Source organism: Crassostrea angulata, chromosome 7 (genome assembly GCF_025612915.1).
Source record: "Crassostrea angulata isolate pt1a10 chromosome 7, ASM2561291v2, whole genome shotgun sequence".
In the NCBI taxonomy this organism is placed as follows: domain Eukaryota; kingdom Metazoa; phylum Mollusca; class Bivalvia; order Ostreida; family Ostreidae; genus Magallana; species Magallana angulata.
This window is the reverse complement of record NC_069117.1, coordinates 2,345,952-2,360,600: the sequence shown is the minus strand read 5'-3', so window position 1 is coordinate 2,360,600 and position 14,649 is coordinate 2,345,952. Positions and strand designations below refer to the sequence as shown.

The window sequence follows — 14,649 nt, the reverse complement described above, 5'->3', positions numbered from 1 at the left end:
CAAAATGATTAAATTTATCGCACCAATCAGATTTGCTGAATTTACTGATATGTATGATTTCCACGTGAATATGATGCAAATGCACCTGTGTACTAACCAGGTTGCTATAATCGAAATGGTAAAGTTCACAGTACTGATTAACATGTGTCAAAATTGAAGGTGACATACAGTTATTATAATGTAAAACTAGGTTTTATTGACAACACTTTTTTTCGTTTCCCAACAGATAAAACATATGTACATCAGATACAGGACACTATCAAAAGAGGAGACTGTGGCTTCTTCATATATACCTGTTTGAAAAGAGTCTCATAAAAGAGTCCAGGTACTCTTTACTAACCTCCCTAATACAGGTTTATTTAGCTACCTTTATTCAAGTTTGGTAAATAATCATTTTCTTAATTTTATTTTTTAATGTAAAACTGACAAAAAGTCGTGAAGAAGTGACAACATTTTTGCATTAGGTAGTTTAAAAAAAGTAACACAGCACTAAGATAGTTACATGTAAATCATTGTTGTATTTTAAAAGTAGTTTTATCCATTATTTGAGTAACAACCTTGTGTGCGATGAGGCATAGATAAGTGTGATTTCCGCACATTGTGTTGAATTAGTATCAAACCATTGTCATGTTATCCAGAACTGTTTTTTCTTTGGTATTTTGTGAAGAAGTAGTCGTTAGGTAACACATCAACAGTTATTCACAGCCTCAGAGCTTTAAGAACTTTGACTGCATTTGCCCTAGGGAGCAAAATTTCTAAGGGCTATTTTATAAATTGTCTTCAGATCATTTCAAAGGTAAAAACCGCAACAAAGTGCGACTTTTTGTACAAATGCTCTTATAGGAAAGTTGATTAAGTAGCTACATTAACTTCCTTTACAAGATGTAGGTAGGTTATTAAAGCTATGTGGGTATTTGATTAAACTACTTTGCTTAATCTAGTGGCTGTGCTAGACCTGATTATAGCACCGACTGTTAATGCGTAGGGTCTTTGTACAGGAGTTTTCACTGAGTTTCCCCCCAAATATTTAATCACGTGTACTTTCCCGCTCATTGATTCCCCGATCCAAAGCTTCCCTTTCCTGTCGATAACTACGGCTCCCGGTGTTACGATTGTAGGCTCTGTCATCAGGAACGTCAGAAACTCTCCATATTTATCCAGCAGGTGAATCTTGTGGTTAACGTTGTCTGTGATCACAATGTTACACAAATGGTCGGTGGCCAAACTATATGGTCGGAAAGAGTTTTCGTTTTGGCCCCGGTACGAGAACTGGAAGACCCCAAACTGGTCAACAACAATGACGGCATTCAGTCCGTGGTCTGCTACACAGACGTCACCATTCCTATTGCAGCACACAAAGGAAGGTTTCTTGTACAGTGGCTTGTCACCATTGTGCTCAATTTCCTGGACCTTTATTATATTTCTGTCGTAGCGCTCGACGAAAGAACGTTTATCTTTTTTACTGCACACACAAACAAGGAGGTGACCGAATGAGTTAAATGCTAGTCCTCGGAGTTCAACATCAAAAAACCATAAAACCGTATCTATTTCGTTTGAATTCATATTTTCAATTGTCTTTATGGTACTTCTTTGGTCGTCTGTTCTGTGGCTATAATAAATCCCTCGAGAAGATGAGAAAGCAATATAGGGACTTTCGCATGATACTTTATATGTCTGAAGGCTGCCATCTCTCATGGTAGCATCCAACATGTGGACCCGTTTTTCAGCCCCACTCGTCAGAACTCGACTAGGACTGACAGTAGCAAAATCAAACGAACCTTGTGTCGGTGAGCTACTCTGCAAAACCTTCAAAACAATTGGATGCTGTTGAAGATGCTTTTTAACTATTTCAAAATTATCCGTTCTGATATCAAATTGGCTGATGTGGTTTTCTGTACCCTGATAAATAAATTCTCCTATAAAATGAGGAAAAGTTTCATGGACTAGTAAATTTGGTTTGAATTCGGGTTTTTCTAAGCCGTTCAATTGTTTTAATTCAGGATGCGTGCGAAAATCGGCAATTTTTGATTCAAATAGACAATAAATAGATTTGTCGTCTGAGCTCAGCAAATTTGAATTTTTTTGTATTAGGCTTTCCAAATCATCTACTTTTCTTTCGATAACTTTCTGAAGGTGTTCGATACGATTTATTTGTTCATCTTCCTTTCCTTGGAGAGCATTAGCTAAATATTTGGCTGCACTTTTTACTTGCTCGAGTAAAAGACGTTCACAAGTCTCCAAAAGTTCTTTAGCTGTTTTGTAGGCGGTCTCAATCTCTAATCGCTGTTTGGAAATAACATCTAGTTCTTTTTGAAGGAAGGGCTTAATGTTTTCTTTCAGCTCCTTATTTTCGAGGAAAATCTTCTCCTTTAAGACAGCATATAATGCCTTAGAGTCGTCAGCCCTATAATGACAATGTTGTTGAAATACTGCGGACTCATTACACTTTCTACAGAACCATTCGGAATTTTCATTATTCTCCACAGGCTGTTGCTTGTCCTTTTGTTCTCCATAATGTTCACTGCAAAGGTGGGCATAACTTGAATAACACGTACGGGCTGGACTCTGTCCACAAACATCACAAAATGACTTCTCGTCCTGTGCTTCATTCGTTGGCTGGTCCGCCATTACTAAGAAATGAGGATCACTTTATGATTGCAAATTACGAACTAAATAAGTGATCCGCATTGTGTTCGTTTATGTTTTGTTTATAAAATGATATGGTATCAGTAAGTAACAGATAGTGATGGGACGTTTAGTTACTTTGACACACATTGATAAGATTTAGTTTTCTCCCAAACATTCATTATCGGTATGTTCATTGTTTTATTTCATTTTACAATGTAGTCAAAGCCTGTTAGTTATACAAGATAAAAAGGTTATAACTTTTGCAGGAAAAGCGATGTGAAACTGTTAGAAAACATATTTAATGATTAAAAATGCTTGCATAAACAATTCTTTGAAGATTAATAATTTTTTAATTATTGAACTTGAACTACTATTTTTTCTATCTATACTATACTTGAACCTTTGTGGACTATTCACATTTTCATCATAATTGAATTGCATATCTTTAATCTCTATCGGTGCCTATTCCAATCGCCATTTTCCGCTCACTTTTTATTAACCGATGGGTTAATTGAACCTAGAGACGATTTGAGCTTAAATTTTTCAAAATTCTTCCATTTTTACTAAATAGAATGGTTAGCATGGTATCTTTAATGCCTGGTAATAAAATATTTTAAAAATTTCAATATTTGTACAAACACAGACAACCACACACCTCGGGTTAAAGTTAAAAAAAGTCATTTATTATTAAATGTCAATTTGGAAAAGAATTACATGTACAAACATGAAATTAGTTTCACAGTATTACACTTCCAAAGCTTGCAATGATCAAAGTATCACCAATTGCAACTTCAAAGCTCAATTAGCGCAAATACTTGAGCAGTATGTTTCATTAATTCTTCTTTTGAATGTATGACATGTTTACCTTAACCCGCGGCCATCTTGTACATTTGAGGATAAGAATGTAACCATTTCTTGAACTGGCTTATTTCTGCCCGAAACTGGCCAAAAAAAAAGATATAAAAGCAATAAAAAAGAAGTCCTACATGTCATTTTGTTTGAAAAGTATGCATACAAGAACAGGACAATGCCTTTTTAATTACTCAGAACAGCTGTGGAACCGCACAGCTACAAACTTATTTCGAAGATTTAAAAAAAATTATGAAGGGGGTTCATTGGTGTCCTCTATACAATTATTTGTTGTTGATGTTGATCACCCTTTTCATGATAACCTAAAATGTTTATATATTTGGTATATAAAATTTAAATTAAACAGTTAGGATTAAGACAGACATAAATAAATTGGACATAGACATGATTTATGATCAAAAACGTATTCTTTTATTTTATATGCTCGAAATTGTTAACTTGTACATTTTGAATAATTGGCATACAATTGAATGTTAGAAGTCGATATACAAGCGAGATACAGAGGTAAAAATTCATTCTTATATAAACAAAGCTGTTTATATAACTTGTATATGCTTGTAACACAAATTTTGATTTTCAAATTTGATGAAACATTAAGAATACCCAAATTTACTATCATAGGTACTAAACATGGATGAAATGAATATAATAATTTTGAGCATAAATCGTGTCTAAGTCTTCTAAAACAAGTTTTTGCTCTATATTCTACCCCTTATTCTATAGAGATCCGTGTTTGCGCTGATCCCTACCGGCCAGAAGAGGGTGATTACTCCTTTATGGCACCTGATCCTACGTCTAATTTTGGTAGAAGCCCGTGTTTGCTCTGCTCCTGTTTTGTATTTTTCCGTTGGACTTTGATTAAGAACTCTGTTCGTTATCGCCACATTTCATGGTATAATGTTAAAATTTAAATAAAAAAGTATTCTTTCTACTACCTATCTATTTTTTGGTTTATTATACTCATTTTTGGTTTTAGTCAACTTATTAATATCTTGTTATTAATATATTGGTCGTGATATATTCTCTTAAACTCTTGCACTTGTACTATTATTTTAAAATTGAATAAAATCGTTCTTTGGTTCACCTTGTTTCGTACAAATAGCTCAGATACACCTGGTTTTAAAGGTACAATCAAATCAGGCCTTTTAGCATGTTAATCTTCTGCTTCAAATTTTAACTAAGTTAGGACAAAGTCATTTCTAGTGACAGGCATTCAACTTCATTTAATAAAATGATGAAATAATGGAGGTATTTACAAAACTAAAAATATTGTTAGTGCCTTACGATCTTTTTTTCAAGGACTACAACTAAAGCATGTTTAATTCAGTAAAATTTGTTCATGTTCGCCTGTGACGTGAAAAGGAACGGGTCATTTAGAAATGCATAACTAAAATTCGAGACAGTCTATTATTTTAATATAGTAGTATAGATGATGCTGTCATTCCCAATTTGGATATTAGATGATGTGATTGTGCGTAGATTCTAATAAAATGTTCCATGTATCCTTCGCAAATCAATGCTTCATTTGATCTTATGTAATGTTTTTGAAAATCTCAACTAAGTATATACAGTCTCTTCTTCTTTGCTAATAGGACATTCTGTGTAGAAATAAATTCCATAGTTTTCGAAAAGTGAACAAAAACCCCACATGTTTATTTTAGAGTATGTATGAAATAACACAGTTCTTTAGGTGGCTTTAAACACCAAAATAAATTCTGATGAATATATACAGTGTCATTTTTAAAACATTATCTAAGAAATGAAAGATTGATACCAGCTCTCATTTATATTTCATGTGATGTTTTTATATATCTTCAAAGAAATTTGAAAAAAAATGATTTGGCTGTTACAAAAGTTCTTAAGGCTGAAAATTTGTAAGTAATACTTGATAAAATATCTAATATTACATGCCAAATAAATTGAGATAGAATTGTGATCACATTTATATCAAAAATTATCTATGACAATCAAATATCATATTCGTTTTGGTAATTTCTAAACGTATGGAGATTATAACTATGTACGAGATCAGTGTTCTATGTCCAAAATTCAAAGTTATGAATTACCTCAAGATGTCCCATAAAAGCTTTCTTAAAAAGCTTATTTCCAATGGGGTCCTTATATAACAATTTAATTAAAATAAAAAAAGTATAGCCTACTACAAATTTACACAATGTAATTTCGGCAGGGTACTGAAAATGAAATGTAGCATAATGCTTTGAAAAATGCCATGTCTCCTTCGGTAATTCATTATAATGGAAAGTAATAACAATAATTAAGATAAAAAAGAAAATGGACAAGCCGTTATAAGTATCTGTTGCAATTGTAGACTAAACAGATTTTACAGCTTTCTTAAATTTCCTTGACCTTCAAGGGCATTGCTTTGCAGTATTTGATTGCATTGTGGAAAAACACGAAGACTCTCTACCTTTCATCTTAGGTATAATAAAATTCTTATTGGTTGCACTTCTTGTAATATTATTTAGAACAAAAACTTCATTTAGATATGTTGGTGCATTGCCATAATAATGTATTAAAACATGGTGTAAGGTTAATCATGATCTACGTTCACAAAAAATACGTAATAAGCAAAAAAAATTAAATATTTTCTATCATTTTTTTAAAGGAAACATCAAGCGCATGGTTGCTCCAATACTATTTTGTAATATAATGTGCAAAATGAATGAACAATAATATATGTGAAAAAGATTTTGGAGAAGCGATGCGCTCTTTATTTTCTAATGTTAGATAGAAAGGAAAACTGATGAATTTTTCATGTGTTTGAGATATAGCGGAAAATTACGTGACGCCAAAGAGACACCAGGAATGAACAATGCTGTAAAACTTATACATTTCCATTTTGTTTATATACAATCAAATTATTAGTGTGATATGATTTGATTTAAAAATGGGGCAGATATATAAGACCTTATCGAATTAGTCCTTTTTAAATTAATCATCAAGCATATTCGACAACCATATTCATAATAAGAAATTGAAACGAAAATCAGAAGTTATATTTTTTTTTTGAATTATTAACAGATATAGATTTTCATTATCAGTTTTTAGAAAAATTAAAGGATTACTTCACCTTTCTCAACGAATATAATTAGATAATGATCTCTTGCATAAATTGGGACCAAATTTTAAGATGTATCATAAAATATCTTGCCTACGCCTAAACTTGTTTCCAGTTTCTCTAAAACAAAACAATATGTGTTAAAATTCACATAAAATAAGTTAGTGTTAGTATTAATCTCTTATTAGTGAATTCATTTTTCAAACTTTGATACTTTATAGTTCCGTCAAATAACATTTCGGTATGCAGAGGAACCTTTTAAATAATGTTCTGGGAAAAAGAACGTTTTGTTTTTAGAAGTTTTGTTCATTCATTCACAAACATGTGGTCAGATTGAAGGAAGCTAAACGAAATGCAATAAAAAAAATATCACCTGAGATTTCAGCGCAGGTGAGTATTTATGTATTTTAAACACTTAACATACACGATTGTAATCTTTCATCACAATATCACACACAGTTTATGTTGAGAACTTCCCTTGGATTCACTCGGGCTTGGTTTTCCATCGTCTATCATGCTTTTTATAAGTCTTCTTTTCTTTGACAACGCCTTTGGTAACGCAACTTGTGCATTGTTTAGAGGTGTTTGTTGCATGTTGGGAACAATCTAAACGAAAAAGAAACGAACCTTTTAAAGTCTTTACATCTAACATAAAACTGCATGTAATATCTACGAGCTGAAATTTCTACATGTGTCTATTATCTTGATACTTTGAATAAACACGTCATCAATGTATCACTGCAACAAGCAGTCATTACGTTCAGGAATATTAAAGTAAGTTCAGGAATATTGAAGTAAGAATATATAAGTAGTATTGTTTTCTTTGAAGCACAGCACACATTTACAACAAGACGTCAACAACTTAACGCATGTAAAAAAGATTAACGAGCAAACCTTTAATTTTCTTACATATATGTTTATAAATCTATGAAACCAAATACAACAGCATACACTTTACATTCACAACTATACACTTTTCAATTAAATTATTTTTTCACCATTTCATCCTACGTCACTAGGCCGCCTAAAATTATGTAATGTTTAATTATGACGCCATGTTGGGAAAGAATACAAGGTGTAATATTAAAAATGTATCCCATAATTAATATCCACCGTATATTTAAGGAATGAACTCAATATCTACCCAAGTTTTACTCGTATAACCTGGGTTGGGGCAGTTTACGCTATATAATCCGCGAAGCGGATTATAAAAAAGCGGAAATTGCCCCAACCCAGGTTTTACGAGTATAAGTTGGGCAGATTATGAGTTCATATCTTATAATTTAATTTTCTGTACAAATTGAATCAATGACATTGATCTGTTCAAAATTCAAACGTAACGTCAAGCGGAATAGTACATTTTTTACGTTGGTGCATGTGATGTGTCTTATGACATGCAAAGCAGGGCTGCGTTTTACAAAAGAACTTACGACCTAATAAACGGATGTTATTTGATAAAAACTAATCAGTGTTTCAATTTAGTTCTATTAAAATATGAAGATAGAAATCAAAATAATTGTGAATTAACGGTGTTATATAAGTTTTGTTTTTTAAAGATCAATCCATGAGACTAAAGATACATGTAAATACGACTTTGTCGTAAGTTCTTTTGTTACACGCAGCCATGCAGAGAGAGAGAGAGAGAGAGAGAGAGAGAGAGAGAGAGAGCTTTCTTTCCTTTGATTCACTCGGGCTTGATTTTCTATCTGTCATGCTTTTTCGAAGTCCTCTTTCTTTTGATAACGCCTTTGGTAACGCAACTTGTGCATTATTTAAAGATGTATGTTGCATTTTATGAACAATCTAAGCGAAAAAGTAAAAAAACCATCCGTTTAACTTCTCTACATCTAACTTACAACAACATGCAATATTTATGATTTTTTATATCTTAGTGCACCTACTAAATTGACACAGTAAACAAATACGTCATCAAGATATCAATATCATTACTTTCACAAATATCACAGTTATTTACTTCATAAATTACTAATAATGGAATTTTATAAAAAAAAAAAAAAAACCAAAAAAAACCCCGAGTTTCTTTATCAAAATTCTTGAATCCACGTTTTATTTAAACTAAAACCCAGTTTTAGGGTCAGTGTGCAGAAATAATAAAAGCCCTTCTGATTTATAAAAAATTGTATTAATTCTTTCAACAAATCTTAAATTACCACAGCTTGATCAAGATATGTTTATTCGCCCATGATTTTTATTGAAGCATTATACAGAATAGAGTTTTAATTTTTGTTTTTATTGCCATTATAAGAAAATTGAATATGAATCTCAGATTTTTTCTCGAATGAATTATAATATATCCCAAAATGCCTACAGTTTCATAAAAAAGGTATAGAAACCATTTTTTTTTTAAATTTCAAATGGTAAGTCAAGTCAAGATTCACTTTTCATTCTAAATAGTTCACAATCCTGAAATGTACAGGGAAATTACAATAAATTCACAAAGGCAACTCCCACTACTTTCAATATTTGACAACAAATTTAAGAAGGCTTACAAAATAAATATGCTATATATGTCATTTTCAATAGATATAAAGCCCACAGCGAAATGAAGATAATCGAGAATTACTGAAAGGTTCTTTCGTATATGTATGATTATGTTAAAACAACAATCGGAGAAAAAAGATGCAGTTGCCACTTTAGCAAAATTCACTTTACTTACATCTGTCACAACTGATACATGGCCTTGTCCAAAAAACACAGCACCCCTTACTGCTGCCATATTTGCCTCACAGGGAATGATGACATTTTTCGCAGGAAATGACGTTTTGATAATGTCCTGAAGAATCGGGGATAGTGCAAATTCTCCAGCAAGAATGATTTGATTAATATTTGAAAATTTAGTAAACAATTGTTTTTCTATATAGTCTACAATGCGTCTTCCAGCTCCAGTTAACAGAATCTGAAACTGTTCTGATTTAATTGCACATTTGTCTGCAATAAATTCAAGGTCGTCTTTGTGTCCTGTTCCAAAAACCGAATCATGCATGCTTTCAGACGATTGTGTCTCTTTAAGCAAGGCAGGCGATATCTTTATATTTAATTTTGAGCATGTTTGCGATATCCGTCTGATTTTTGTTTTTACCTCCTGTAGAAATTCGTAATATTCTAAGGGGTATTTTTCAAAGAAATCTACTAAGGTTTTCTTAGCGTCAAAACTGATCATTTCGACGAAATCGTGTAGAACATGGTACCCTTTCCATATTTGTAGGTTATCCTTATACACAATCTCCACCGTTTTTTTGTTGATAAAATGTAAGACCGACATGGTTGCATTATCTTCTGCAAAAAAGAAGAATAAAGCAAGAGATCTAAATTACAAATATTTTGCCGATTACCATTTCATAATAAGTTCTCAAAAAGACTACAAGTACATGCCATGAAAAAAGAACAATAAAGTAAATATGGGTTTTCATTTAGTTGATGAATTCATGAATAATTTTTTGGTGTTTTTTTAAAAACATAATAGTGTTTAGTCTCGATACTTAGAGCCCGAGATCTGAGATCCATTACAACATTAAGATTACCAAAAAAGTGTACATTATTCTTTTTCTTATCAACTTACAAGTCAAGTTCATAATGCATCGACCACACAATTGTATAGATGAACTTTTACAGTTTTGTGAAGTATTGATAGTTAATTGTGTTCAAACTCACAAACCTTTACATTCCACAACTAAGTACTTCCTGTTGTACTTGTCATCTAATAAGGTTATTCCTTCGTCTTGTTTATTGTGTAGACAAAACTGTAACACAGCAGCAGCTTCTTCAACGATTTCGATATTTCCTGACGAACAACCTGCCTGGATCAACCGGTGGTTTTTTTTTTACAGTAATACATTTCGATTTTTTTTTCAAACAAGATACCCATAGGCCACATCGCTCACCTGAGAAACAAAAGGTCTGATAACATCAGCAAAACATTTTATGAGCCTCAAAGTATCTTTTTCATCATAAGAATGATATTTTTCTTTTAACCTTTATAAATGAAATAATATAAAATGACTGAGACTATCCATGCATTTTACAAAGTTGTTGTAAATTCGTCTACAATGGATATAATGGAATAAAGAAACAAGTTGAGTTAAAAAAAATTCCGGTGTATCGAATGGCTCGAACTCTATACCAAGATGTATATAAGTGTGAGTGCTCCGTGGATCCACTACGCCAAACATGCAAGTGTGTTACTGATGGTTATACTAGCAGTAGAATACTAAACTAAAATTGTCTGTATAAAGTCAGATTTATGGTACGAATAAAAGAAATCTGGATAATTTAGAGTTATCGAACTTTGCTGAGGATCAAAGATCGTTATTGTAGGCAAGATACAAACTATCTGGACAATGTACAATAATACATGTAGATCCTGTATAAATAAAATCCATTTCCCCCTGGATATTCTTATGTTTATAATCATAAATCCCTTTTCTAACAGGATGATTTTATAGTCGTATCACATGTTAAGTACTGTACTTCTCAAAACGATCCTTAACAATTGTTTATACATGTATATGGGATATAAACCTACATCAAACGCTGAACCTCTTGTGAGGCCGAAGAATTGTTTGGGGGCCAAAGTCTTAACAATAATAAATAATCATCTGGCTGACTAGTTTCTGAGAAGATTTTAAAAATTTTACTCTATATATTCCTATGTAAAACTTCGACCCGCCCCCAATTGTGGCCCCAACCTACCACTGGGGATCATAATTTTCACAACTATGAATATACACTACTTGAGTATGGCTTTACACGAGTTCCAGCTTTCCTGACCGATTAGTTCATGAGAAGAAGATTTTTTTAAAGATTTACTCTATATATTCCAATATAAAACTCCACCCCCCATTGTGGCCCCACCCTACCCCAGGGAATCATGATTTTTACTACTTTGAATATACACTACCTGAAGATGCTTCCACACAAGTTCAGCTTTCCTGGCTGATTTGCTTATAAGAAGAAGAATTTTAAAGATTTACTCTCTATATTCATATGTAAAGCTTCGACCTCCCATTGTGGTCCCAACCTACCCCCGGGGGTCATGATTTTCACAAATTCGAATCTACGCAACCTGAGAATGCTTCCACACAAGGTTCAGCTTTCCTGACTGATTAGTTTCTGAGAAGAAGAATTTAAAAGATTTACTGAATATATTCCTATGTAAAACTTCGTAAAAATTCTCCCCTTGAAAAAGGGCGTGGCCCTTAATTTTTACAACTTTGAATTCTCTTTGCCTAAGGGTGATTTGTGCGAAGTTTGGTTGAAATTTGCCCAGTAGTTCTTAAGAAGATTTTGAAAATGTAAAACGTTTGCGGACAGACGGACAGACAGACGGACGACAGACAAAATGTGATCAGAAAAGCTCTCTTGAGCTTTCAGCTCAGGTGAGCTAAAAACATATAGATAAAAATACCAAAATTACCTTTATGGCTGCTTCTCTCATAAATGTTCTCGAATCTTCACATGAACATGTCGGTATTGTCAAAACGTACTTTAAGTTTACTGATAAACTTTGAAGAAGCCCTGTTTTATTTTCGATATGACCGATCATGTGAACAAAGATAGCGGTCACTACGTCAATTGATTTCATTTGTCTGCCGTTCACGGCAATAAGGTTTTCTGGAACCTAAAGTAAAATGAGCTCTTTTTATTAACATGTTAAGAAAAGACTGTCAGTTAACTTTAAATGTTTATGAATCTTCTCTTGGTTGAAAATATCTGTGTTAATGAAATAAACTTACCGTTTCTTCTGAACAAAAAAGATCCTAAATAAATTCGCGGAAAAGAAAATAGTGACTAGTGTTATCAAGCTGCAGATGTTGGAGCTCAGCTTCTAATCCGTATGATAGGATGGCTCCCTTGTCATCAAATAATGCCGTCGTAGGTATTGTCACTGACTTAGTTGCATTTGACGGTGTTTCATATGGTACATTAAACTCTTTATACTCTTTTTGTTGATTGTTTTTTATCATGCAAGCGTTTGATGTTTGATTTAATCCGAATTGTATCGCAATAATAACTTCTGTTGCTCCCCTAGTTGATGCTCTCCTAGTTGACATTTTTCCTTGATTGCCTATGCTTAATTTTTGTCACAAAGTACCAGTTGCTGGTTGCTGAGGGAGAAATAGTAATTTTAAGTATTTGCATGCGCTACATAAGAGGGTGAAGTAATTCAATATGAAGATAAGATATAGCTCACCTAATAAGCTACTTGTAGAAGTTTTGGGTGAATTAAAAAAATTATTGTCAATTACGAGACTAAAAGTAAAGAGTTCAAAAACTAGAATTAGAATTAAAAAGTTTAAATCAGCTTTTCCACCATTCTAAATGGAAACTGGCCCGGGGCTTCACAGCCTTTAGCTAGGCTTTAGAAGGCTTTAACTAGTTAAGCTAGTAACTAAGAAACCTGAACTATGAATTCTAACAATATGCAATAGATCGTGCGACTTTAAAATCCTTGCTTACAAGTACATGTATAACAAACACTATAATATGTCATACCACTTTCGACTTCAGAAAAAAAAGAAATATTTTTATTGTTGAGGTGTTTAAATTGTTATCTAATTCACCTACTACACAGTAAATTAAAAAAAATTGTTAGTTATCATCGTGAATAATTATTTGAACAAGAATGCATTTACACGCACTCACATTTTATTTCAATGCTATTAATTTTTCCGTTTAGAATTACAACAATGTAGGGTATACATATATATAAAATATTACAAAATGATTTTACTAACGTTGGACTTTATCTTGGCAAATGGCAAGGCTTTTTTAATATTTTCTTTCAAATTTTACTTTTTCACATTGCTTTAGTTTCCAGGTATTTTCCAAATAATCAATATTTTAGTGTCAATTGTTAAATTTAAAGCGAGATATAATTATTCTTTTTAAGTTAATGAAAAATGACAATAACAAACTGTCAATCGTCTGAAAAAGGCCTCAAGTGAAATACAAATTCAGAGCAAACACAGACCTCTTAAAAGATAGAGGTAGGATCAGGTTCCTAGGAGGAGTAAGCATCCTCTGTTGCCCAGTCCCATCCGATGTGTGCTCATTTTCAAGATCATGAAAAACGAATAAACCGTAGCCCATCCTGTGTAAAAATAATGGTCTAACCAATATGAAAAACGTCAGTAAGCATGGGTCTTTTAAGATCAATTCTATGTAAGAATCAAAATTCGGTGGCCAGGCATAGTCACGGATTTTCTTCATACTTGACAATTTGATATACTTTGGTGAGTAAAAAAGCACCATTTGTTTGTTGCTATGTGGTCCTGTTGCCATGGTAACCGAGGGTAAAGACCTAAAAATGGCATTTTAATGTTTATTTGAGAACATATTGTGAGTAATGTGCAGAACTTGGGGTTTCCAGGGTAGAATATATTATTAAAAATAGTTGTCATTTTTCAAAAGAAAGAAAAATATTCATGGAGAAACGCACGTTTTAAGAGGGTTTCCATGGTTACTAAACAGAATTAATATTCTAAAATCTGTTTTCTTCATCTAATTTGAATAAAAAGTGCAAATCTTGGATTTTTTGGTAAACACTTTTATGATTGTGCAATTAAAAATTTAAATATGAAAATTGAGAACCGTTGCTATGGTAACAAGCTTAAAAATAAGGAAAATTATAATATTTTAAGGCATCTTTAAATGGATATTATTCACTTATAATGAATAAATATATAAAATCAAATGGTAAGAAAAAATAAAGTATGTACTTAACTTTAATGACACTTGAAAAAAATCTGAAATTTTCTAAAAAAAAATAACTGCCGTTGCTATGGACTTTTCAAAAAGTAAGAATTTCTGTGTGAGTTTTTACGCAACTTAATACTCCATAGCAACAACACTTCTCTGTTGCATAACAGAGGTTTTACGGGTTTATAATGAAAATTTAGATATATTTTTACAAGTTCCAACTAGAACAATTGCAAATAGATTCTAAAATCAGGAATGAAAGCATATCAAAATAATCTTCAATTTCTCAGTTTTTCTTAATTTTTGGCTTTGTTGCCATAGCAACGGATGTCAATTTTCATGATAAAATATAT

The 14,649-nt window shown here is 32.3% G+C and overlaps 1 protein-coding gene and 1 pseudogene across 1 annotated transcript; both read right to left on the bottom strand.

Annotated features, from left to right (window-relative positions):
* Positions 1–505: 505 nt before the first annotated feature.
* Positions 506–2,678, bottom strand: LOC128155631 (uncharacterized). Its single transcript, XM_052817441.1, has one exon. It carries the CDS (start codon positions 2,626–2,628, stop codon positions 919–921), a length of 1,710 nt encoding a protein of 569 aa, XP_052673401.1. The 5' UTR covers positions 2,629–2,678; the 3' UTR covers positions 506–918.
* Positions 2,679–5,042: 2,364 nt separating this feature from the next.
* On the bottom strand, positions 5,043–12,664 carry LOC128156344 (uncharacterized; annotated as a pseudogene).
* Positions 12,665–14,649: the final 1,985 nt, after the last annotated feature.

Bases quoted from the DNA above. Each gene is read 5' to 3' on its own strand.
- LOC128155631 (XM_052817441.1), bottom strand. From the start codon at position 2,628: ATGGCGGACCAGCCAACGAATGAAGCACAGGACGAGAAGTCATTTTGT.